This window comes from Acanthochromis polyacanthus, chromosome 11 (assembly GCF_021347895.1).
Source record: "Acanthochromis polyacanthus isolate Apoly-LR-REF ecotype Palm Island chromosome 11, KAUST_Apoly_ChrSc, whole genome shotgun sequence".
Taxonomy (NCBI): domain Eukaryota; kingdom Metazoa; phylum Chordata; class Actinopteri; family Pomacentridae; genus Acanthochromis; species Acanthochromis polyacanthus.
In genome coordinates, this window is record NC_067123.1 from 18,258,785 (window position 1) to 18,283,308 (window position 24,524).

The 24,524-nt window shown below is 39.8% G+C and overlaps 1 protein-coding gene and 1 long non-coding RNA gene across 4 annotated transcripts in view; both read left to right on the forward strand.

The window, feature by feature from the left end:
• LOC127536169 (uncharacterized) overlaps nt 1-24,524 on the forward strand; it is a 358,454-nt gene that overhangs the window by 202,458 nt on the left and 131,472 nt on the right. The window lies entirely within an intron of this gene.
• Nucleotides 1-24,524, forward strand: part of LOC110949715 (retinoic acid receptor beta) — a 245,840-nt gene that overhangs the window by 129,187 nt on the left and 92,129 nt on the right. Inside the window, exon 1 of one of the 2 annotated variants that reach the window (XM_022191896.2) lies at nt 12,683-13,401. The exons of the other annotated variant lie outside the window; for it this stretch is intronic. Coding sequence (XP_022047588.1) covers nt 13,245-13,401 — 157 coding nt within the window. The 5' untranslated portion in view covers nt 12,683-13,244. Of the gene's footprint in view, nt 1-12,682; nt 13,402-24,524 lie in introns of those variants that run through there. 2 annotated transcript variants of the gene reach the window in all.

Here is a 24,524-nt window from a genome sequence, read left to right on the forward strand (position 1 = left end):
GCTGAGTACAGAGTGAAAAGCAGCCGCTGCGTGTGTGTCGTTCTCGAAGCTGTCAGGCTTTACCCGGCCTTATTAAATGATCAGCTACGATGTGTATTGTCACAGCCTGGTGAGTTTTGGCAGCAGCAGCCACGAGCTGTGGAGCACTGATGCCAAAAAGCGGCTTATCTTGATGGATGGGTTCATTATCACCTTCTAATTACAGGTGGATTTTCAGGTGTATTCATTACCTGCGCTGACCGGGGTTGTGTGTATGTGTGCGTCTGGGGGTTACTGTTACACTGGCTGAACTGCAGGGGGTCAGCTGGTGTGTGTTGGGGGGGTCCAGGGGTTTCTGTTTCAGCTCTGCTGTAGGCTCTCTGCAATATTCATGAGCTCCGTGGGGATCAGTGTGCTGTGCAGCGCTCCGGCCGGCTCTGCCTCTCAAACCACCTCCTTTACTCCATCATGCACTATCACCAGTGGTAGTGTGCATCTAGTTTTCAGCACAATGACCACTGTGGCTGCAGTACATGTGCTATATATTCTGTATATGGGGTGAATATGAAGTTCTAACACTGCCGTTTGCAGTTTTTCTACGTGCATGAATTTTTCAGTGGGTGTCTAGTGTGGGATTTGAAGCTGATAGTGATATTTTTGGACTGAAGCTGTGAATACTGGGAGCCCTTTAAGGATAGTTTGTATCTCTAAAGTGGTATGGGTTAATATTTAATACATCTGTCAATTTGAAACCAATATTTTTCCACAAGTTTCCCCTTTAAGTGGAATAAAATTGATGCCAAACAAGAAAACGCATCGTTTCTACAGATATTTAATGAACTTCTTAATCATCATTTAAAGGGATTCTTCAGCAGCTTAGTATTACACTTCCACAAAGTTAGGAGATTTATTGGTCAAAAAGACTGTTCAGAATTGAAGCTTTAACTACTTAATATGGGTCAGGCTCCAAAACAGCTGGACCCCACACTTCCCATGATGCAAATTGACTGCATCTATTTATAAGACCCTCCCTGTCTGGGAAATGCCCGTGATTTCAACCCTGATGACAACTGTATGACATAATTTGGGGTTGTTTTCACAGATTTGCACCTGCAGGACCACAGAAGGCATTACTGTATGTAACTGTTTTTACAGGCTGTGAAGGAATGCTCATGATGAACATAATGCTGGAATGCGCGGACTGCCTCTTTGAATCAAACAGGTGAAAATTAACGTTGTGTCAGATCTAGCTGAATAAAACCCCACTCTTAGTTTGTTGGTCCTCCTGGTTTCTATCCCTGATAAAGTACAGTATCAGGTAAATGTCTCTAAATTATTGCTGTTATTTTAGCTGGAAAAGTCGTCTCTTAAACATAAACACACACAGCATAAACCATCATTTCTACTCATTACTCCTAATAACACTCAATCATCCAACTGTGGATGCAACATTCCTGTTAGACACAGTTTCACAACAGAGAGCTTCGACAACCACACAGTCAAACTGTTTTTTTAACTCCTCACTTTAGCTTGTTAAGCTATTGCAGACCAACCCCCCAAAGAAAAGGCAAGATAAATCTGAGAGCTTGGGAAAAGGGGGAAAAAAACATCTATGCTGCTCAAACTTTTGTGCAATTGACAGAATTATGACAAGTACTGGAGAGTTTTTGGCCATTTGGGTCTCTAGAATGGTTAAATCTTTACAGATTACAATGGTTTGTGCTGAAATGTTTATAGCTTATGAATATACAGTCATCAGGCATAACATTATAGCCACTAACAGGTGAAGTGAATAACACTGATTGTCTCTTCATCATGGCAACTGTTGGTGGGTTGGATATATTGGGCAGGAAGTGAACATTTTGTCCTCAAAGCTGATGTGTCAGAAGGAGGAAAAATGGGAAAGTGCAGGGATTTGACCAAGTTTGACAAAGGCCTAATTGTAATGGCTAGATAACTGGGTCAGAGCATCTCCAAAACTGCAGCTCTTGTGGGGTGTTCCCATTCTGCAGTGGTCAGTATCAAAAGCGGTCCAAGGAAGGAACAATGGTGAACCAGCGACAAGGTCATGGGAGGCCAAGACTCATTGATGTATGTGGGGAGGGAAGGCTGGCCCATGTGGTCTGATCCAACAGACAAGCTGCTGTTGAAGAAATTAATGCAGGTTCTGATAGAAAGGTGTCAGAATACCCAGAGCATCACAGTTGTTGCATTTGGGGCTGCAGACCCGTCAAGGTGCCCATGCTGACCCCTGTGCACCACTGAAAGCGCCAACAATGGACCACGATCAAATACACTCTTTAACGGAAATGATACTCCCTCATGGCTGTGGCCTCTTTCAACAGGAAAATGCACCATGCCACCAATCAAAAATGGTTCAGGAATGGTTTGAAGAGCACAACAAGTTTGAGGTGTTGACTTGGTCTCCGAATTCCATAGATTTCAATCCAATGGAGCATCTGTGGGATGTGCTGGACAAGCAAGTCCAATCTATGAAGGCTCCACTTTGCAACTTACAGGACTCAAAGGCTCCGATGCTAACATCTTGGTGCCATATACCACAGCACACCTTCAGGGCTCTAGTGGAGTACATACCCATGTCCAAAAGGTGGATCAACACAATATTAGGCAGGTGGTCACAGTGTTATGCCTGATCAGTGTGTATTGATAAGTCAAAACAATAGGTAGTTTTCCATAACAGGAACTCAGGGGCAGGTGTCAGGAAGCACAAGCATTTACAAGATCGCTCCCTACACCACCTACGTAAACACTGTTGCCCACAACAAGGAAACTTTGAGAAACAGTAGTCCTGCTACACAATGGAAACTAATCTGGAACATCTTCAGGAACATCTTGAGAGCACAAGGCATTGATTCTACTCTGAAACTCCTCATATCCAAATAAAACTGAGCCAGAACAAGCCTGATTCACAGAGGTCCACAGGTTCCGCTGCCAATGTCCTGTTACCAGACACCACAAGAAACCTGAATGTCCAGGGTCCAAGCTGTTTTAGTGCCACAAAGGGGACATACACAATATTAGGCAGGTGGTTTTAATGTTGTGGGTAAAAGTGTTGACTTAAGTCCCATTTAACCAGATGTATTTTCCTTTGGGTAATTACAGTGATTTCAGTATTACCTGACCTACCCTACCCCCACCCCAATGAGAACTCGAGCCAACGTTAACCACTGTTGGTCAACAAAATCATTGTTTTCACTCTAATTTAAATCCCAACCTGAGTCATATCCTTGTATTTTAAAGTGAATCTGAATCTTTTTCACAGGAAGATCTTCTTTCCTTCACTTGCATTTGATCAGGCTAGTGTCATTCTACCTTTGTGTGTAAAAGGAGGAAGTTCATAATGTTTTTCCCAATCTGATGAAAACATGTTAACACCGTCTTACAGGCTATTTAGGAACAGATACAACGATGGAAAGAAATTAAAGCCTTAAGGAGAGCAACAACTCTCCAGTTTGTTAATGTCGTAATAGCAGTGCAGTGTCAGCTACAGGTTGCTTTTCCCTCTCCAGCCCTGATTAGCCTGTATTTAATGAAATTGGTGCTATTCACAGTAGCTGAATTTGCAACAGTTGCTGTTTGTAATGTACCCAAATACAGTAGGTATAGACAACCACTGCTGGATAACTGTAATGCTAAAGAAACTTAAAAATATGAGGATTCTCTATTAAGTTGAAGCATTTTTTTTTGAAAGTTTTGATTTCTAAGCAAATTTATGGATGTTTATTCCTGCTCATTTTCTTTCTGCCTTGGTTTGTCCTGCTGAAAGTGCAAATCTATTACAGACAACTTGCTATAATTTTGCATAGTTTAAAATCCTGCCTGGAACAAAATAAATAAATAAATATTACTAAATTGACAAGCATGACCTATTATAAGGCAGTTTGTTGAACCTTTTACAAGAATTTTAAATTGTGATTTCCGATATGATCATTGTCTGCCTGGTGTGTCTTTCCAACTATATATTCTTTAAGTCCTCACTTCAATAGATGAAAAACATGAAAAAAGTGCTGTGTGTCCATAATAGACAGGAAGCTCTAAAATCTCTTCCTGTAGCATTTGAATTTACATGACTTTAAACCATGCTCCATATACAGCACATTCTTCAATGGGGAGCTGTATGCGCTCCAGAAATTAAAGGAAAACATTAATTAGATAATGAAGGAATTATTCATGAATGCATGCTTAAGTTGGTGGACACTAACGAGATTTATCTCCCTGCTCATACATAACTGAAAGTTTAGGTTGAGAAAATATTCCCTAGGCAACTCAGATAAGCAGGAAATTAAAATGTTCCTGCCTAAAATCTAAAAGAAGCGGCATGATTCTCTGTGTATGATGCCACTACTAAAAGAACCATGTGAACTACTCACATTGGACCCCAAAGACTAATGGTGAAGTTCAGAGATCAAGGCCAGCTTTCACTTTGCTAATAGTTAGACTTTGAAGCTTTAAATAAGATCTGATGTTAAAGGACAAGAGCTGGCTTGTGTCTTTGTCATACATTATATAAAGCAAAATGTGTTATTAAAAAAGTTAATAAAATAGGTTTCTAAAACCCATTTAAAGCATTTTAAAAAACACCAAAATTTGATTTTTAGCATATATGTTTACAGCAGGGTCTTAATGGTCATGCAGTTACATGTAGGCTCGTACATAACCTGTAAAGTTTGAAAATGTAGAGTAAATGATCTGTGCCTTTCCACCTTAGTGGTATTCAAAGTGCTTTACAATGTTTCCCATTCAGTCTTTCACACAAACATTCACACATGGTGACAGCTTCCATGTAAAGTGTTTGTAACTTGAGGTTCAGTGTATTGCCCAAGGACATTTCAGCATGCAGAGGGGCTGGAGATCAAACCGCCTACCTTGCAATCAGTGGACAAGCCACCCTAAAAATGAATGATCTAATGCTAGAAGAGGTGTAGATGGACCTCGCAGATTTAGCAAGTTTTAACTTACAACAAAAAATTACTTACAGTATCTCCTAATTAATTCTATGTCCCATGTGAGTGCTGCGTTCTATTATTGGTTTATGCTGAATTCATGTGAAGACAGCTTTTTACGCAGAAGATGGTTGAGGTGGAGGAAATTTCACTTGTTTTGGATACTCTTTGCAATGTAATCTGTAAGAAAAGAGAACATCATTACAAAACCAAAATCTCTCAAACTGTTAACTTTTCAGATGTCTAATCTGTTCAGTTGGCCCCAGTGAAAGGTATCATAAATATACTTTCATTTCAAACAAGTTGTTAGGGGGAAAGACTCAATTCAAATCGCATGTCCAAGAGAGCTTTCCTTGCATTCTGGAGGAGGTGTAGAGAATAGTGTCCAAAGGGACCCTTTTCAAGACTACTGTTGTGTAAGTCACTACATATAGCTGTGGTCTGAATGTAGTTTTGGCCACTCATGGTGGCAACACAAGACCCACTGCTGGATGCCACAGACTGTCAGGTTAAAAACAAAGGGTTTCTGGGACTGGCTGGCCTGGAGAACTCCATATTCCACCAATATGTACTGGAGGCAAAAAAAACAAAAAGGCCACTGGAGGTGCACAAGTAAACTCTGTGGCCTGGGAGAAGTTTTGAAAGGCCATGGAGAAAGATCATCAATTGGCCCCGAATAGACTCTGGAAAAAGCTCAGGAAAGGAGGGAGTACAACACCCAAGCCGTGTTCAACAAGAAAGGTGATGCTCTGACCTTGAAGCACTCGGAGAAACTAATGAATCCAAAGGAGGCATAGCTGAAGGCTTCCAGTGGGTCTGAATTTTTCTCTCAAGTCAAAGTCACAGAGACTTTGTGGATGACTAAGATTTGGAGTTGCTGAAGGTGGCTATAGAAGGCACTATCCTGTTTGACATGCTCCCTATACAGTACAGAGGTACTTCAAGACTGGCAAACAGGGTGAAGGATCAAAGTATGAGTGCCAGTTACAATGGCATGACATTGAGCGTTATGCCAAGGTACTGAAGAGGAGATAAAGACCAATGGTCAAGCCTTGGATTCAAGAGAAGCAATGATGTATGGTGAGTTTTTTTTTTTCCGTTTACATAGCTAATTCAGTGGGCCGAGGAGTTTGTCAGTCCATTCTGTGTATATGTGCCTTGTAAACTTAGAGAAATCTTTTGACCAGGTTCCCCAAGGGATTCAGTAGAAGGTACTTTGGGACTATGGGGTACCACAACTGCTATTGTGTACTGTTAGGTCCCTATACACTGGGAGTGAAAGCTCTGTTTGCATGCACAGCAGTCAGTTAGACATGCTTAAATTGGCCATAAGGCTTCTCCAAGGTTATATTTTGTCTCCACAACTGTTGGTGATTCATGAACAGAAAAAGATGGTGGCAGAAATGAGTTTTCTCTGCAGGATGGCTGTCCTTTCTCACAAGATTTGGTGAGAAGTTCGACAATCCAGGAAGCAGGCAGTCAGATGAAGTTGTTTTAGTACCTACTAAGGATACCCTCAAAGTGTGTCCTTTTAAAGATGTACCAGGGACAACCATCTGGGTGGAGGCCCTGGAGCAAACCTTGGACTTTCTGGAGGGGGTCCTAGCTGGCCTGGTAGCTGCTGAAGACCCCTTAGGAGGAGTTGGAGGAAATTTTAAGGGACAGCGAGGACCGAGTGTCTCTGCTTCTCTTGTTGCTCCTGCAACCTTCAAATGGTTAAGAGATTTAGGGACTGTAATAATGCTTTTTACTGGGTCTGTTTTTCTCTTTTCTGGGCCTCTTGTTGTGACTGCCAGTGTTTGCAAAAAGCTCCACTGTGCCTGATCCCAGCCACTGAATCTAACAACTACCTTGATGAATACCCTATGTTCATATATCACCTTCCTGGGATCGTCCTTGGCTCTCTGAAATTTTTACACACTTTGCATTGCCTGCAGGACATTTGTAAGGACTATTCGATGACTACAGGGGATAGTAAAGGATAATGGTTGGCTTTTTTTTCCTGTGATTAACTGACCAATCAAAACTTAGTTAATGAGGGGAATCTTAGTTGACCAACATTAGGTTACCTGTAATAAGGAAGCTCTGTAGAAAATATATAGTTTTTCTGTTCTTTACATCGTAGACCTTATAGAAGAAAGATCTGATTAAACAAAGTATCTCAGGTCATTTTAAATGTTCATTTCAAATCTATACTTTTACCTATTTTTTCAATTTTGTGTTTGGCTACTCTGTTATCCTGACACTACACTGTCAAGTCTGTTCTCTTATAAGCTACGGCATCTGATTGTTTTTGTTTTTGTACTGCTACCAACAAAGTTAGAGTAACATTTTAGAATTTACACCATTGCAACTCTTAACTTTTGTTAATTTTTCGGTTAGGTTTTTGGAGCAGTCACAACAAAGCCACCATTTTACTTGCTTTGGATGATACATTTGTGAACACTCCAAGGCTACCTCCTTGGGAACATGGTTATGCACATCCTCACAATTAAACGCTTTGCATTTGTGAGATGCAATTCAGCACAGGAACGGTGAGTAGTGTTAGAAAGAAAGGTCAGCAGCAGCTTTGGAGCACCACAACAATGATGGAAAGTTTTGGAGAAAGACTCCCAGACTTTCTGAAACTGACAATCCATTTATATTTTTTTCTCTTTTGTGATCTCAAAATGCAAAAAATTGCAACCTCCTTAAGCGTCACCTTGGTTTCTGTTTATGCCGTGTGTGAGCTGAAGTTCACAGTGAAGATATTCTTTTCAGCCAAAGATTTTTAGACCCTAGTAGATGTAATCTCTTACTTCAGAAAGTACGTAGTCATGCGAACAATAGTGCTGATTTTGTAGGCTTTGTCTATGTGTTAGTAAAACTCAAATATATCTACAGGTTAAGACAAGAAATGTAGTTGTTCAATATACATAACTGACCACTGTGACTCAACACCACATGTAAGAAGTATGTGAAGTACACATCTATATACACTGTTGACTCCTCTGAGGAGGGTGACCACCCGTCCCGCGTAGCGCGTGCACATACAGCGTTTTAGGCTCAATTTACGCGTCCCGCAAATTGAAGCTTTGTCCCGCAAAATCAACATGCCAAAAAAAAAAGAAGTCGGTCACAATCCCAGAGTGAGCGAGCCCCCAGGCAGCCAAAAGAACAACTGGACATGACACTGTTGCTCTGAGTGGGTGGGGTCAGAGGTGGACGTTGTCATGACACCTGCCCACAGTGACCGCACGCAGCACTTATGCGCAGCGACAACGCCACGGACAAGACGCCCGTGGCTGCCAAATGAAAAATGGAGAAAGACGCTGAGAGTGAGGGACTGCCACCGAGTAAAAAAAAGAAGGTGTGTATATAGGAAAGAGTGGGAAAGTGAATATTTGTGGGTAACAGGAGTTAAGGGTCATACTGAGAGGGCTTTTGTGAGCTTTTCCGGACGTCATTTTCAGTTGGACATGATGGGGGATATGATGTCAAACGACACAGGCTCACGGAGATGGCAGATGTTCGGTGGACCTGATCAAGTCTGAAATCCAGGTGAAGAGCAACTTCTCATTGAGCTGCAAGGGCTTCTACACTTATGTAGTGAAAGAAAAGGCCCTCCTCAATGCTGCACACTCAAACAAAAAATACCAGTTCAAGAAAAATGTGTGTATGTAAGTGTATTCACTTTGATTAAATATTCAGTGAAAGTGCATCTGTCAGTTCATTAATTTTTTTAAAGAATATTATGAATCTTTATTTAGAAAAAATACACATTGAAAGCTAAAGGTTTATTAAAAATGGTTGCCTATTCATGACCATACATTAGCAATTACAAATGTTTAGGGGAATAATACGTTATTAATATACCATGTAAAGAGGTATGTGATAGAAATGGCTTCACTACTATTAGTGAGTCTGCCTGCAAAGTGAGGTCACTGTCGCGCCGAGTGGTGTCCCACATTGTCCCTCAGAAACATACCCCTTGTCCCCCCTTGGGCTTATTGGTAGGTGGTCACCCTACCTCTGAGACACATGATGTTTTTAAAGACACATAATGACATCTATCAATATTTTTCCATATGAGAAAATTATTCACTTCAGGAGAATTTTAATCCTAATGCTGTGAAGTTAATGGAAATAAGCTAACAAATAACTAAATTTGATGAGTTAAGGATTCAATATGCCCTTAGACAACAAACTCATGAGTTTAGCTTTGAAAATGATAATTAAATAATGAAACCCTTATGAAGACAGATGTTATTTTTTTAATGAGATTGAGCTAACAATGCAAGAAAGGTTTATCAAATATAACTTTTCTTAGTTGTGAGATTAGACAGCGCACTGGATAAACACTGAGTGAACTGGTTTTTCTGCATTTTTCAACTACAGAATGTGGGAACTTTCTATGCTCGTAAAGGATCAATTAAAGATGTAAGTTTTTCATGTTTCCCACACCTAACAAGTTTCAATGGTGATTTTTGCAAAATAATGTAACTTTCACTTCTGTACTGCGCTCTTCTAAATTCTCTTACTTTCCAACTGAATCTTTCAGGAGAAGTGGTCTAGGTCTGTTCTTCATTTGTCCATTAAAGATGCAGCCCCTTAATCACAGCTTAATCATGTAATATTGTCTGTATATACCTGTGTTAATACGGTGCAAAACTTCACGTTGTACTGTAGCAAGTAAGCAGTGCTGCCAAATAAATTCAGTCTAGGCCACAGCTGCCACTGAGGACACTGAAGTTCTTGTCAGCAAAAAGAAAAACCTCAGATCTCGTGTTGTCCACTATCATGATCACTGACCAAACCATCTTTTGTTTTGAAATGTAGTACTTGGTTCTAGTTATCTCCCCTGCAATGGATCTGTCCTTATACAACCATGACATAACCAAGACTGTGTTTTGCCTTAAATTCATGACTTCAGTATTTTTAAAACCGTGTCCATCAACCAAAATGTAGCGACAGAAAGAAGTACAAAGCAGAAGATGTATAAAGTACTAATACCTTTAATCTGTACTTGCGAAGTTACAGTAAAGTAGTTGAAGTGTTTCTCCATAGTCTTAACAACAATCATATAATTTATTTGAACTGGTTTATCATGCATGATTAGCACACTGGGTTATACAGTTATTGGCAGAAATGTTTTGGCACTTTTATTACAAATCACACATAAATCTTATCTTATGATCAGGAACTTCATGTATTTATAGTTGTGGATAAATGAACAACACATGCCCAAATTATAAAGATAACATTCAGAGAAATGCTTATGAGTAGGAGTCGACTAATAGGACTTGTTCAGGGCCAATGCTGATATAGATTGTTGGTCATCAAAGAGACAGGAAAAAAATATTTAGAGCCAAGTGGTGTAAATGAAAATCTTGCTGTCAGCAATGAAGAATAATACAAACTCCACTGCAGAGAACATCAGAGAGAAGCGACTACATCAGAGTTGAAGTAGCACATTTTTAAACAAATTTTATCTGGAATTGATTTAAAACACCACCAGTAATTGGGAAAATGCTAAATATTAGATCCAATAATTAGCCAAGCGAGTTGCTGTTCAATCTACAATTATGTGTGTATTTCCACCATCACACTCATGTTATCTCACCTCCTTCACTTCATTATTATTCTGCTCAACAGTAACTCATAACATGTCTAAGCTGCATATGCTATATGCTGCATAATGCATTACAGTCACACTCCATTCAAAGTCCCAAAAGCTTATTATCACTCAATGATAGATCTTAAATAAGCGTATTGTGGATACCTCTACAGGTTACAGGTTATCTATTGGAACTTTTCAAAGATTTCAAGACTTGGAGATCTGGCAACGTCAAATCCTTTGATGTAATGATTAATCACGCTGATCAGTCACGTTAATAACAAACCTGTTACATACTTCTTCCGCTTTTTTTCAGAATGTTCCCTGTTGCACACTGAGCAACTGTGAATAAACTCATTTTAATTAGTTCATGAGTTACAAACTGTATTGTGACTGTTATTCTATCCAACTCGAGTGATAATTTTTTGTATTATTTTCTTCCTGAAATCATAAATCATATACATTTTACACACAGTGTTTCCACATCTTTCTAGTTAACATATAAACACTGTAAATTATAATGCATCATATCTTGACATTTGTGTTATTTTACTGAAATGGAAAATCTTTTTAAGGAAGTTTCAGAGACATGAAGTCCTTCTCAGTATAACCTTCAGAACTAATATCTTCTTTAAAATGACACGTGTGTGATTGATTACACTGACCACATGATAACATGTCAACCATCAGTCACTGCAGGCTGTCAGCAGAGCTGTAGTAATCCTTCAGCTTACAGTAAAACAGTAGCAGTTTGGAGCGTGTACACCAGTGCACTCTGTGATCAATCAACTGTCAAAACGTTCATTTAATTAGTTTATCAGTTATATGCTGTAATGCATCCTAATGTAGAAATGTTTTGAAGTTCATTGCCCAGCGACTCCCATTTGTTCTTTAACTCAGCTAATTCATTTCATTATAAAGTCATGCAGAAATCACACCATAGAGAATCAGCACTGACAGCACACACACACATATTTTCCTCATGAAATTTTATGTTTTTTCTTCTGATGTGATGTGATATTATTCTCCAGATTCTCCAAAAAAAAAAAAAAAGTCCAACCGGTTCAAATCTTGCGTTATTTTTACTCAAGAATTTATCATTTTAATTAAGAAACAGAAAACTCCAATAATGTGAAAATGAAGTTCTTGTCAGAAATGGTGCTTTCTCTAGCCTGACCCTCTTGATTGAACATGCTGAGTGGATAATAACACACCAGTTATCGGTCACTGCTGCAGGTTGTCAGCAGGACTGTACTTGAGCGTACAATAAAAACACAGTTTGCAGAATGTACACTAGAGCACACTGATCTACCATGAACACACATTTTAATCAGTCTGTGACTTATTGTAATTGTTACTGTAATGAGCGTAATGCAGAAGTGTTTTCTTATCTATTGACTCTCATTTGTTCTTTAACCCAGCCAGTTAATGTCATTACAAAGCCATGCAGAAATCATGCCACTAAACATCAGTACTTGTGACAATCACAGGCATTTTACTCAGGAAAACTTCCTCAGTTTACTCTTAAACAACAATTTATTCTTCTTTTTAAAAAAAATAAAATAAAAATGAATTAATCCGATCTAAATATTGTATTATTTCTGATGAAAAAATGTACGTCAAATAAAGAGCAAACCAGACAGAGACCTCTAGAAATGTGAAAATAAACTTCTTATCAGAGTTTTCTCGAAAAGGACCCTCATGATGGATCACAGTGAGCAGATATTAACACATCAGCCATCGAGCAGTTTATCATCAGAAATGTCATAAAGAAGATGAGAAACAGACTTTCTTTCTTTGCTCTGCTGTTTAATAAGCGCATAAATCGGCAGTGTGGTGCTTTACGTGACCGTTTATCCGCTGAATTGGGCATTTTCGGGTCACCGTGCGTAAAAAAGCAACACAGTCAGACCGCGGACTTGGAGCTGCGGTAGTGGAAAAAGAGCTAGTTTCAAATTTTGGGGACCGTCGTGTGTTTTGTTCTTTTCCAAGAGCAAAAAAATAAAAAAAAATCTTGATTATTTTCCCCCTGCGTTTCTTCTCTCCGCCTGTTCCGCGCTGCGGAGCTGCAGTGATGTCAGCCTGCCTGGGTCATTTGAAGGTCAGCAGCCTCGGAAGGGTTCATACAAAGTTCACTCGCATATATTAGGCAATTCAATCTTTCATTCTCTGTGGCAAAACTAGTTGGAAATGAGCTGCACGGGGGGACGGATAACCCATTCGTCATCGCAGAGGAAAAGGTGTGCTTTTAAACGCCGTCCGTGTTATTTTTGATATTAGAAAAGAAAGATCCTCCAGTTCGGGCGGGCTTCAGCGCTGCTTTCACCGCTGTTGGCAACCGGGACGGTGCGATTCAGTGAAAACTCGTCCGAATATTATTGATATTATTATGGAAGAGTCCCGCTCGGACGTCCCCGGCAGCGCGCACACTGGACTCTGTGTGAGAAAACGGTAAATGAGCATTTAGAAGAAGCCGCGGAGCGTTTTGGTCCGAAATAATTCATGATTCCGGTGCGGGACGAAGGAGAAGAAGAGAAGCGAAATCTACCGTGCCAAGAAGAATAAGAAGAAGAAGAGGAGAGGAGGAGGAGAAGGAGGAGGAGGAGGAGGAGGGGGAAACGGAGGAGTTTGATGGAGTTGTGTGCGCTTATGCCGGCGATTTTTATCCATAACGCACAAGAGTAGTTGAACGAAGCGCCGTCATCATGTTTGACTGCATGGACGTGCTGGCCGTGAGTCCCGGGCAAATGCTGGATTTCTACACGTCCAGTCCGTCCTCCTGCATGCTGCAGGAGAAGGCTCTGAAAGCCTGCATCAGCGGACTGGCTCACAGAGAGTGGCAGCACCGCCGGAGCGCACACTGTAGGTCCAACTTCTCCTCATCATCTCTTGTTGTTGTTGTTGTTGTTGTTGTTGTTGTTGTTGTTGCTCTAAATGATGATGCTGGCTAAGTCCATCACCCACATGATCCACAACAAGTTGCCATAAAGGGCCTGCAGGTGATAATTATCGTGGAAAGTCAAGCAGCACTTCTGCGTATTTCAAACAGGCAGGGAAGAAGAGTTTGAGAGGGACTCCTGACAGCAGGACGCATTATAAAATATTAGACGGAATTATTATTAATAAACACATCAGGATTCATGGAGGGAATAATTTATGTAGACTGGATAAAGTGTGATGTCTGCTGCTTGTCAGATATATATTTTAAAAAGTTTATTTTTGATGTCAGATTGAGTAGAAAACTCTCCCTAACGTCATATTTCACGCCTACCGTTCGCCCCCATAAATCGTGCGCAGTGGAAGCAGCTCCGACCTGCTGATGTATGGCTTGTCTCAGATCAGCTCAGCTCAGAGAGCAGCGTGCTGGCTGGAGGAATGCGGAGCGTAAACACAGGCGCTGTTTCCACACCTCCCTCCGCGGGCCGCACATGACAGGAGGGGCGGCCTGACGAGCCGCGACCTGCGCTCTGTGACACTGATTTAGATAAACGACCCCGCGGACTTTTCAACAAGATTAGCGGTCTGCTATCGGAACACGAATTGGCCAAGTCTGATTGATGGACTGCTGCTAGTTTTTATTCAGCAGACAGAGTGGATGCATTAAGGGCAGCTGCAGTTCTTGGAAGTATAAGAACTGATTCTTCCTATTTAAAAATAAAATGTGAGGACTAGAGAAATATCTGGTTTAAATAAAATCAGCTGGCACTCCAAACTGAAGTGCATCATATGAGAATAAAACCACATTAACACCACATCATAATTATTCTAATCAGAACAATAACATGTAGAGGATAATTATAATTATTCTTTTAAAAGAAAAATACACCTGAATAAAACAGCTGTCTCTAAATTAAGTGCATGTTTGAAACAGGCCATCAGACAGCACTGTAATTTTCAGTCACCAACCCTGATGAGGCACTTGTCAGTGTTTGTTTTTCTCTGAGGCCTTGCTGCTGCTCTGTGATTTATCCTTATCTTATAATGACCAGCCTTCAGCTGTCATTCCTCACCAAGGGTTTGCTCAAGGGCACTTCAGTCCAAGCAGCTCTTCTCGGCTGCTGAAATGCAGAAGTTCCAGCTGCAGCTGCCTCACACATGCAGCGCTCTGCTGCAGTCCACCGTCGGAGGTGGAGGGAGCTGCAGTGTTTGTCTTGCAAATAAATCTTCTCACTATTGTCTCTATTATCAATTGATTTTTCAAAAGACTTTTTAAAGGAATTTGTTCCCAATGTGGCGTCTTTGAATGTCTGTCCAAGCAGCAGCAGCCTGAACAAAAGCAAGACGTGTTTAGGGATTCATTTAAGTTTCCACAAGTGATTAATAAAATTGTTTTCAATAATTTTCCAGTAATCCACTAATTAATTAGTCATCTAAAAGCTTCAGCTTTGAAACATATCAGTAATAATTCAAACGCATTGATCCTTCTGGAAAAACCTAAAACTAATCATTATTAAATATTCATTTATGTCTAAAGAAAATAAGTGTTCATCATTGCTAATATAAATCCATGTTCCCTACCAATTTTAGATGCATTCTTACACATAATTAGCTGCTCTTTGACAGTCCAAAAGGATTTTACAAAAGCTCAGGCTGTCAAACTACTTTCTGAATTGAGACCAAACACCAAAAACTGTTCTATTTATTATTTCCTATTCACTCGTTCTGTTAAGTGTGAAAAAAACAAATTTGATCTTTACGCTGGTTTTAATTCAAATTAAATTAGGTTTAGAGTATTATCCTGTGAAGCCACGTTCTTCAGCAAATCCGCAGGTTCCTTGTTTTCGTCAGGAGAGGCTCATCCCACATCGTTTTCAAGTCAAGTAGAAACAATGAAATTAGACAGGCTAAAAAGACTTAATCTCTCCTACAAACACTCAGCATCAGATCAGCTCTTTCATTGAAGCCATAACGGGACTGAATACTAAAAAAAAAAAGAAAAAAAAAGAAAGTTTAAATTAAACTGAGAGTAGACTGAGGAGAAAGCTGCAGCTTATGCTTATTTACCTGTTTAAATATTTGCAGTCCAGGCTGAAGCTGCTGTGGCCGGACCATAGTCTGCTCTCCAAACCTCCTGCCCTCCTCCTCCTTTAGAACATTTTGACCACATGCCATTAGGAATTAGATTTTTTATGTCCTATTCTGTTGTTCCATTATCAGTGAAAACTATAATTTGTCTTTTCACTTTTTTAACTTATGGCACAGAGGTAGTTGTTACATGTTTAAAAAAATAATAATTTTGTAGCCATTAAACCTGTGAAGTCACATCTGTCATTGAAGCAGCTCATACCTGATGTTTATTGCTAAAAACATCCAAAATCATTTTTAACAATTGTTCTAAATTGTGAAATGAGTGGCAAAACTAAAAGTATACACTGCAGTACAGGCCCATGCCTTTAACCAGCTCTTTCACTGGACCATAGCCGAGGTCACGTCCTGCTTTTCAATGTGTGCACACTAATTTACGAAATTTAGGTCCCAAAAAAACCCCTCAAAATTCCCCTAAAAATTCATTCTGAGTTCTTTTTTAGTGATTTAGATGCAAAAACAGTTGAAGTTTAATTATAATCTCCCCATTAATGTATTCCAGTTGTCGTGGAATTCAATTAGATCAACAGGAAGGGCACATCTCGTCTCTCAGGGCACTTAGCATAATGTTTGGTTTACATTGCTGCTCCATAGCAGCAGCACGTCAAGATGCTTTTGATTTGCCATGCAATTAGACAGCCATTGCCCTTTAACACACGTGTTCACGCTGGCCTTTAAGACAGGACTCGTGGAGCGCTGAATGGGACAGAAGTCGACAGTGTTGATGTTTCTCTTCACGCTTTCTCACGGCAAACTCGTCCTCGGCCCGTAAAGCCGCGTGTTGGCCTTTTGTGCGATGAGACAGGACCCAGCCTCCCCCCCTGCCCTTTTTCTGTTTCAATAAGACGCTGTTTAAATAAGACTTTGATTTGAGAAAGCCTCTCCCAGGGTCACTGAAATGCTGGTTTATTCATTTATTTATTCGGGATAATGGAAACCTCCTGGGTGTTAATTAGCTGCATTGACAACGAGCCGACCATTAATGCACTTCCTCTTCCAGTTTAGATGTTAATTAAGAATGATCAAGGACCTCCTTTACACAAGATAAAATGGGCTTTGCGGCTGAGAAATGGCCGCACATGATACCCACGGCGAATAAAGAAACAACCGGATTTCACATTAAAAGCATCATTTTGTGGCATCAAAACAAATCCAAAAAGCTATCAGACAAATCAGCGGAAAGGTGACTTAAAAAGACAGAATGCGATGCTGCAGCAGGATATGTATTGTACGGCTGATGTGTGTTATGGGATAATTGGGGCCTTTTTGTCTTCAAGGCTTAAGCGCCTCTGATATGGACATGAAAGGCCATTAGCACAGCTTGCACACCAAGCTAATTTAGTGGGCGTGTGAAATGAAAGGCGGATGGGGGGAAATAAAAAGCCGTGTACAACAGTGAAATGAAAGGAGAGCTGTCTGATGCCAGGCATGTTTAATCGACATGATTAGGACGGCGTTAAGGTCCCACCAGGGTTACACTGATACTGCGTGTCGGCGGAGATGCTGGCCTTTTAATAAATATCAAATACCAACAGGCTGGACCACAGCTGCAGATACGTACACCTTCATGTTTCCTATCTTCAACAATGATTCATTTCAAGACTTTCCACAGTTTCTTATGTCAAAGTCATGGCCTTTATGTACGCCCCTTTTTTCTTTGATATTTTTTATTTAAAGTGGAGAATTTTACTCTCTCACAATAGAATACCTGCTGTTTTAGAAGCTTTTACTCAATTCTAAAAAAATTCATAACTGATTTTGATTATTTTTTGGAAAGGATACAAGGCAAAATGGTTTGTGTCGCACTTTTCAGCAATAAGGCAATTCAGGGAGGATATTCAAAGGCATTAAGGAAAGGCAGAGAATATGAACCGATGCATTTAAAAACAAAATACAGAATGAGTTACAGTAGGATAAGAGAATTGGAGAAGAGCACTGCAGTGTCAAAAAGAAGCACATTCTAATTCAATTTAGCAGTAAATAAACATTTAATAGATGCTTTAGTAGGTGCTATAATGTAGTTGAAAGCAAGTATAAAACCATTTGTTTTAGGTTTCCTTCATTTTCTGATTACAACAGTATTTATGGGATGGGACCTACAGTTTAACTCACACATACAGTGCCCTAAAAGTAACTGTACAATTAAAGTGATATTTTTGGTTTGTGCAAAACGTTAGATGGATAGATAGATGGATGGATAGATAGATAGATAGATAGATAGATAGATAGATAGATAGATAGATATTGAAAATGTGTACATATACAAAAGTTTGTTTGCATTTGAGTGAAATTTTAATGAACTGTTACCATACTGTTAGAGAGCCCTGTGCATCTTAATTCATTCTAATTGTAGATTAATTTGCTGATTGCAGATCTCGGTAACATCTTTATATCTTGCTTTGTCTGATCGGTTGTCCAGATGCCAAATAAATCCAACAAAAAAGGATAAAATTGTGGGATGTGACAAGTTAGAAGCCTTATTTTGTGTTGGAAAATGGCAACAAAGATTAGTCTGTTGTCAGAAAAGCTGCAGATTATTATTATTTTGGTTAAAGAGATGATTAGTTGACTGCCGCAGTGTGTTATGAACAGTTATTGAATGTTTGTATAACTGCTCAAGTCAAGTCACAGTTTACAGAACCTCATTTTACAAATCACAAATATGTAATATTTGTAATATACAAAAAAAATCACTTTACAATCTGTCCAGCACACATTTTCTTCTATCCTCAGACCCTTGGATCAGATTAAAAAAAAAACAAAAAAAACCTCTTAATCAGTAAGAAAGGGAGATACAAATGTTTTTAAGCTCCAATTAAAAGCCGGAAGGGGAGCAACACTCCCAGTTTTCTGTGAGTTCTTTCCAGATATGATGGTGAAAACAGAAAGTGAAACCTGCCCCAGACCAGCTGAGAAGTCTCTTTGGATCTCAACCCTCCAGTACTTTATGAACTGATGGCTTAAAACCAGTTCTTTGATGAACAGGGTTCATAGATGTGGAATAATGTCATCGATCTTTTTATTGTCAGAGAGGAGTCCAGCTGCACTGACCGTACAGAAGTGTGACAATGAGCTCTGAGTCTGTAACTACACCAAGCTTCTAAAATTCAGGATGATTGCTGGCTTATAATTACTCCTTTTTGGCACCAAAAAAAATCTATTAGTCACTTTTATCTACAAAAGAAATGATCAAATCAGTGAGGTGTATCTTTTGCTGTTTCCTGTTTGATCACACTGTAAGCCATTTAATCCAAAGGTTCAACTGCAATTTATTAGATATTATACATTTCAGGGGCTTACATATTCATTATGAAGTGCTTGTTGCTCATAACTCATAGCACAAATACACTACCGTTCAAAAGTTTGGGGTCACTTAGAAATGTCCTTATTTTTGAAAGAAAGGCATTTTCTTTCACATGAATATCTATGAATATCTCCATAGGAGTACAGAGGAACATTTCCAGCAACCACCACTCCTGTGTTCTAATGCTACATTGTGCTAGCTATTCATTTTGAAAGACTAGTTGATTGATTAGAAAACCCTTGTGCAGCTATGTTAGCACATGAATAAAAATGTGAGTTTTCATGGAAAACATGAAATTGTCTGAGTGACCCCCAACTTTTGAACAGTACTGTATGTTGTGAGTATTTCACAGTAAACCTTAAAATCAAATTTGTGACATTCATGGCTAGATTTGGATCTTTTTACAAGCAGTTTTTAATCTGTTTTACCAATTTAATTTACACAAACTTCTATATGGGACGTGTATGGAGCTTTTGTTCGAATTTACATTTTCTACTTTCATGATTGCTACATTAGTCATTTTATGCACTTATTCTACCTCATGAAAGAAACAAAAAGACTTCTGAATTGCATTTTGTTTTCCTGTGTTTGCCACACCCGTCCCACAGCTGGCGGGGGGTAAAATCATACTGCCGCTGTGCTTTTAAGACCACAAATTCCTGCAGATTAAAAAGAATCCTCTCGCATTTCAACGACTTTATTCCTTGTTCCTTCCCTGAGCTCTCTGCCTCCCCTGTCATCTGCTTTTATGGCCATTTTGGCTTCTCGGTTGTTTTTATGGAAGCTTTGAAGTGGTTTGCACCTGTTGTGTTTGCCGCATAGAGTCGACCAGCTTCCCGTCGACGTGCAGTTTGACCTCTGTGCTGCCGTCACCCCGAGGTCGCTGCCGGGTCAGAGAGGAGGTCAGAACAGAGAAGGTTTGGTCACGTGACCGCCTGTGAATTTTTCAACCCAGCTGATGACTTTGTCGGATGCAAAGTCGGGTTTGGCAGGTTTTTCCTGTCAAACGCCGACGAGGTTTTGAAGCCCTGATGAAAAACAGATCCTCGCTTCTCTCCTCTTAACATTTCTCCAGCAGACATGAAGTCAAATGACCGTACCTCATTGTTATTTTCTTTTCCTGAATGTTTAAAGCTCCTCTAAATATGCCTTTCAGTGAAGCACATTGGAGAGCGGTGCAAAGCTGCTTCTAATTCGCTGTACTTTGGGTGAACTTTGACCATTTCCTCTGACTGGGCCTGCTGTATGTGAGCTATGTGCTCTGCGCTCCTGCAGAGAAAACCTGGAAGAAAAGCACTTCCAGACTGGAAGGAGCGTCAGCTGAGCGGAGGAGGAGGAAGAGGAGAGGGGCTCGATCCACCGACTGGGAGTAATATTCCTCTAATCCTCCCAGGCTATGCCCAGCACTCCACACCCAAATCACCACAGCTTTCTCCTTAACACAAACCAAATACGCAAATACCCCGAGGAGCTTCAGGAAATGCCTCTCCTGCCCCCCCCCCCTCCTCTTTTTGTTCTTTTTCTCCCCCTTCATCCTGTCTCTGGTGATCTGTTATAATTTGTCAGCTTTAATTCAATCCTGTGATTTATGGTTGTAGCACTCAATCAATTTTTATCTAAATTAAAAGGAGGTGCTAGATTTTAAGTGCACCTCTCCTGCCTACAGGAAAGCAGCTTTGTCCTAATTCCGAAAGCAGCATCATTGTGTTAAATTGCCTGTGTGCAGCGACAGACTTTGGTTCAGGTTCTTTGCCATCTGTTGGTTGTGTGGACATGTGGGCAGAGTTTTACATGTCACTGGTTTCCTGACTGGGGGAACTGGATCTAAGGATGTAGAGGGCGCAGAGCGGATAGATGACGCCACGGCTCCATTATTCCTGCGTTACCTTCGAGTAACCCCCAGATCCTGAAAAACATTTCAAATGTTCAAAGGTTCAGTTCAGTTCAATTACCAGCTAATAAAAAATGGAGAAAGATCAGTTCACCCAGGTTAAACAAACAACATCACCCAGACTACGTCCAGAAAATCATTAAAAATGCTCAAAGGGCTAGTTCAGATAGATGACCGAAAAATAGATAAAATAAATAAGTAAATGTTCAAGAGGTCAGCAAACTGAAATTATTTGTTAGAAAAGAGAAAAACGTGATATGCACATAGTGGCATGTGACCCTGTTCAGCTGAACCTCTTCAAGGCTTATTTAGTTATTCTTCATTTGTGGACAACAGAAAAAGAATGATAGCAATTTATTACATTTCCTGCTCAAACTAATCCACAAATCAATATATATATATTTTTAATCATGTTTTCTGCTCTGGTTTAGTCCTTCAGCTCAAAGCCCTGATGAAGCTGCTGTTCCTGTTGTTTCTGAATTAATCTTTGATTTTTTTAGAAGAACATTGTGTTGCTTCTACTTTCAAAGTCTCACCTAAAGAGAACTCATATGAAATATTACTACTAGATGTAGTCAGATTATCCGGTCATGTCTTCACCGCGGGTCGGCACATTATCTGCCCAGCTGATTATCAGATCCAATATCAAGCATCTTCTCAATTATCTGTATTGTTTGTTCTTTTTAAACTGATGGAAATCATTATGAAAGATTCTAAATTTTGGCTCCGATGTGGCTGCCTGTATCTGTAGTCATTCTTGCTCTGCCTACGGCGCTGTTACATCACGATCACGAGCAATCAACGCTAAAGGACAAATGTTGAAAAACATAAGATAAGATAAACCTTTGGTGCTCCCTGCGCCACTGGAAATTTACATTGTTACAGCAGCAATAAACATATCTATAATAATAAGAATAATAGTATGTACAAGGAGGAAAAATGACAATGAATAAATACAGTAGTAACACTGTAGACAACAGCAATATAAAGTGGCTTGTAAAATAAATGTAAAAGTGCAAGATGCAGGAGTGCATTATAATTTGAGATGATATGCTTTTAAATATGCTTTTGAATTAAAGATGTAAAACACAAAGTTTTGAGTTACTCTGAATTTTGATGCTGAGATTTTCATTTTTTCCTCCAAATGACTATCAGTTTTAGACATCATTTATCTGTTTCCTTGATTACTAATAACTGAAAGTGGTATTGGCCCTGAAAAACATTTGTCTTCATCATTTCACTTGATCATGTACAATTTAAACCCCAGCTGATTTTTGCTTTTTATTTCTTTTGAACATATACATTTAGGAAATACACTCAAACAATAATGAATCCACAACTGGCGGGGAAGAAAAAGCAACGTTGGGGTCGAAGATCAAGAGAATTATAATAAGTCTCGGCCTCCTCATCACCGGGCCAGAGTGAGGTTTAAACCATTTTCGGTGCTACATCCATTTAAGTCTCCAGAGCTATTTTTAAAGCCTGGAATTGTCTGTTCCTGCTTCTGGGATGGCTGGGGTCCAACGGGTTAAAGGCAAAATTTTCCAGTTTGGCAGATGTGCGCCTTGAACTCATCTCTCAAGCTGACAGGCTGATATATAATAAAAGCCAGTGTCGGCCGTGGATATCAGCGTGCTCCTGGTGTCAGTAGCCTCGGTCCCAGTGGACGACCTAATCAGAGGAGCTGTTTTCTCTAGTCTTTCCCCTCATTCAGCTTGCAGCCTCCAGCAGGGAGTGTGTGCTTTCCTGTTTGACCCCACCGGCAGGTTCAGCCAGAGGCTAAGGGTTCAGCAGCCGCCGCAGCCACACATTTTTCTCTGCCTGCTCCTGAGCCAGACTGGCCGTGCGCGTTTGTCTGTCACCAGCCTTTATTCCTCTAATGGAGCTTTCTGTGTATGTTAACATGCAGAGAAGTCGACTCAAAGTTTAATCACGCAGAAAATGGAAAAAGGCTCCCCTGCACCTGATAGGGCCCATACAGGTACCCAATGACCACCCCCACACACTCTCTCACACACACACACACACACACACACACACACACACACACACACACACACACACACACACACACACACGCTGAGGGGTGTAATGCATCTACGTTTATGCGTCCCATCTGTCTGCAGGTGGTCACACTGCCTCTTAGAAGCAGCCATGAGTTTCAAATAGGCGGCGGGGCTGAATTGTTGCCGCTGCCTCTCCTCGGTGTGGGACCACCCAGCCGTCACAAATGCTCCAAAGGCATATCAGTAGCAAAAAGTATTTTTCCTCTAGATGTATGTTAAAGTGTGCCGCACCACCTGGTGAAGGCTATTGCACATTGTTTTTGTGCTCCGGTAGTCATACGCGCTCATTATCGCCTAACGCGAACACCTTGTTTCACTTATTACATGTCTGGTACGGGACGATGTGTGATGTTACTGCGTGGTTTGTCTGTGAAGAGGGCGGCAAAGGATCAACCGAGCCCGTGAGTGAAATGAACACATCTTGTAACTGAGCTGTTGAGGACAGGAGGTTTCTATCCATATTTTAGTCATAACAAGAAGCCATACTTATCATAGAAGTGATGCATTTTTATATATATCAATATCCTTTCTAACTAAATTGCAAAATGCTTGACAGGAATTATAGTGCTGAAAGGATTGGTCGACATAAATGTTGTAAAAGTAGAAAATTGTGCCTCTGTATTCTTCACCATTTCTAGCCATCCCCCACAACTGGAAGCAAATATGTGTAGAGAATGCATTCAAGTCAAGAACTGGCAATGTTACAGTAAAATAATTAATTCTAATGAGAAGAAAACATTTTCCATTCGTATCGACATTATAATTAAAATTAATCCAGTGCTGAATTTGATGTTTTCCAATCTTCATTTAAATTTAAAAATAAAATGCAATTTTAAGTTTTTACGCATTTACTGTATCCGTACACGTTTTGTGTGATCTTTTGATCTCATGCACCTCAGTGGGATAACAAGCTGTCATTGTGAAGAAAATTTCAACGTGCTGCTGTAGTGTCTACTTTGCTAACTTGTGATCTTTTTACATTTTTAGGTAATTCATATTAGAAAAATCAATGTGAACTACAAATTGTGTGTCATATCCAAAATTATATTGAAAGCTATTTTAAACTCACTCTTTGCCGGCGGGTGTTTTCAGGTTGCGCATCCGTCCATCCAATTATCACGTCACAGGACGCCTTAAGGGAATTTATTCAAATTTGGCAAAATGTTCACTTGGACTTAAGTATTAACTGATTACAGTTTGGTACTTAAAAGTTAAGGGTACCTTATAAAATATTCCTGTAAATCTTGAATACTAAACAAAAGAAAAAATTTCAAGCATGTGGAATAGGATACAATTATTAAATGAAAAAATTTTAGATCCACGAAGTCAAAGTTAATCTGTTCATAATAAATAATGAAGACGAATGCAAAGATACTTTTCTGATGATCATATTTCATATTTGCTCCAATCCTGAATTAATGATACACATCCTTCAGACTGTGCTGATTATATACACTACTGTTCAAAAGTTTGGGGTCACCCAGACATTTCATGTTTTCTATGAGAACTCACACTTTTATACATGTGCTAACATAATTGCACAAAGACTTTCTAATCATCAATTAGCCTTTCAACACCATTAGCTAACACAATGTAGCATTAGAACACAGAAGTGATGGTTGCTGGAAATGTTCCTCTG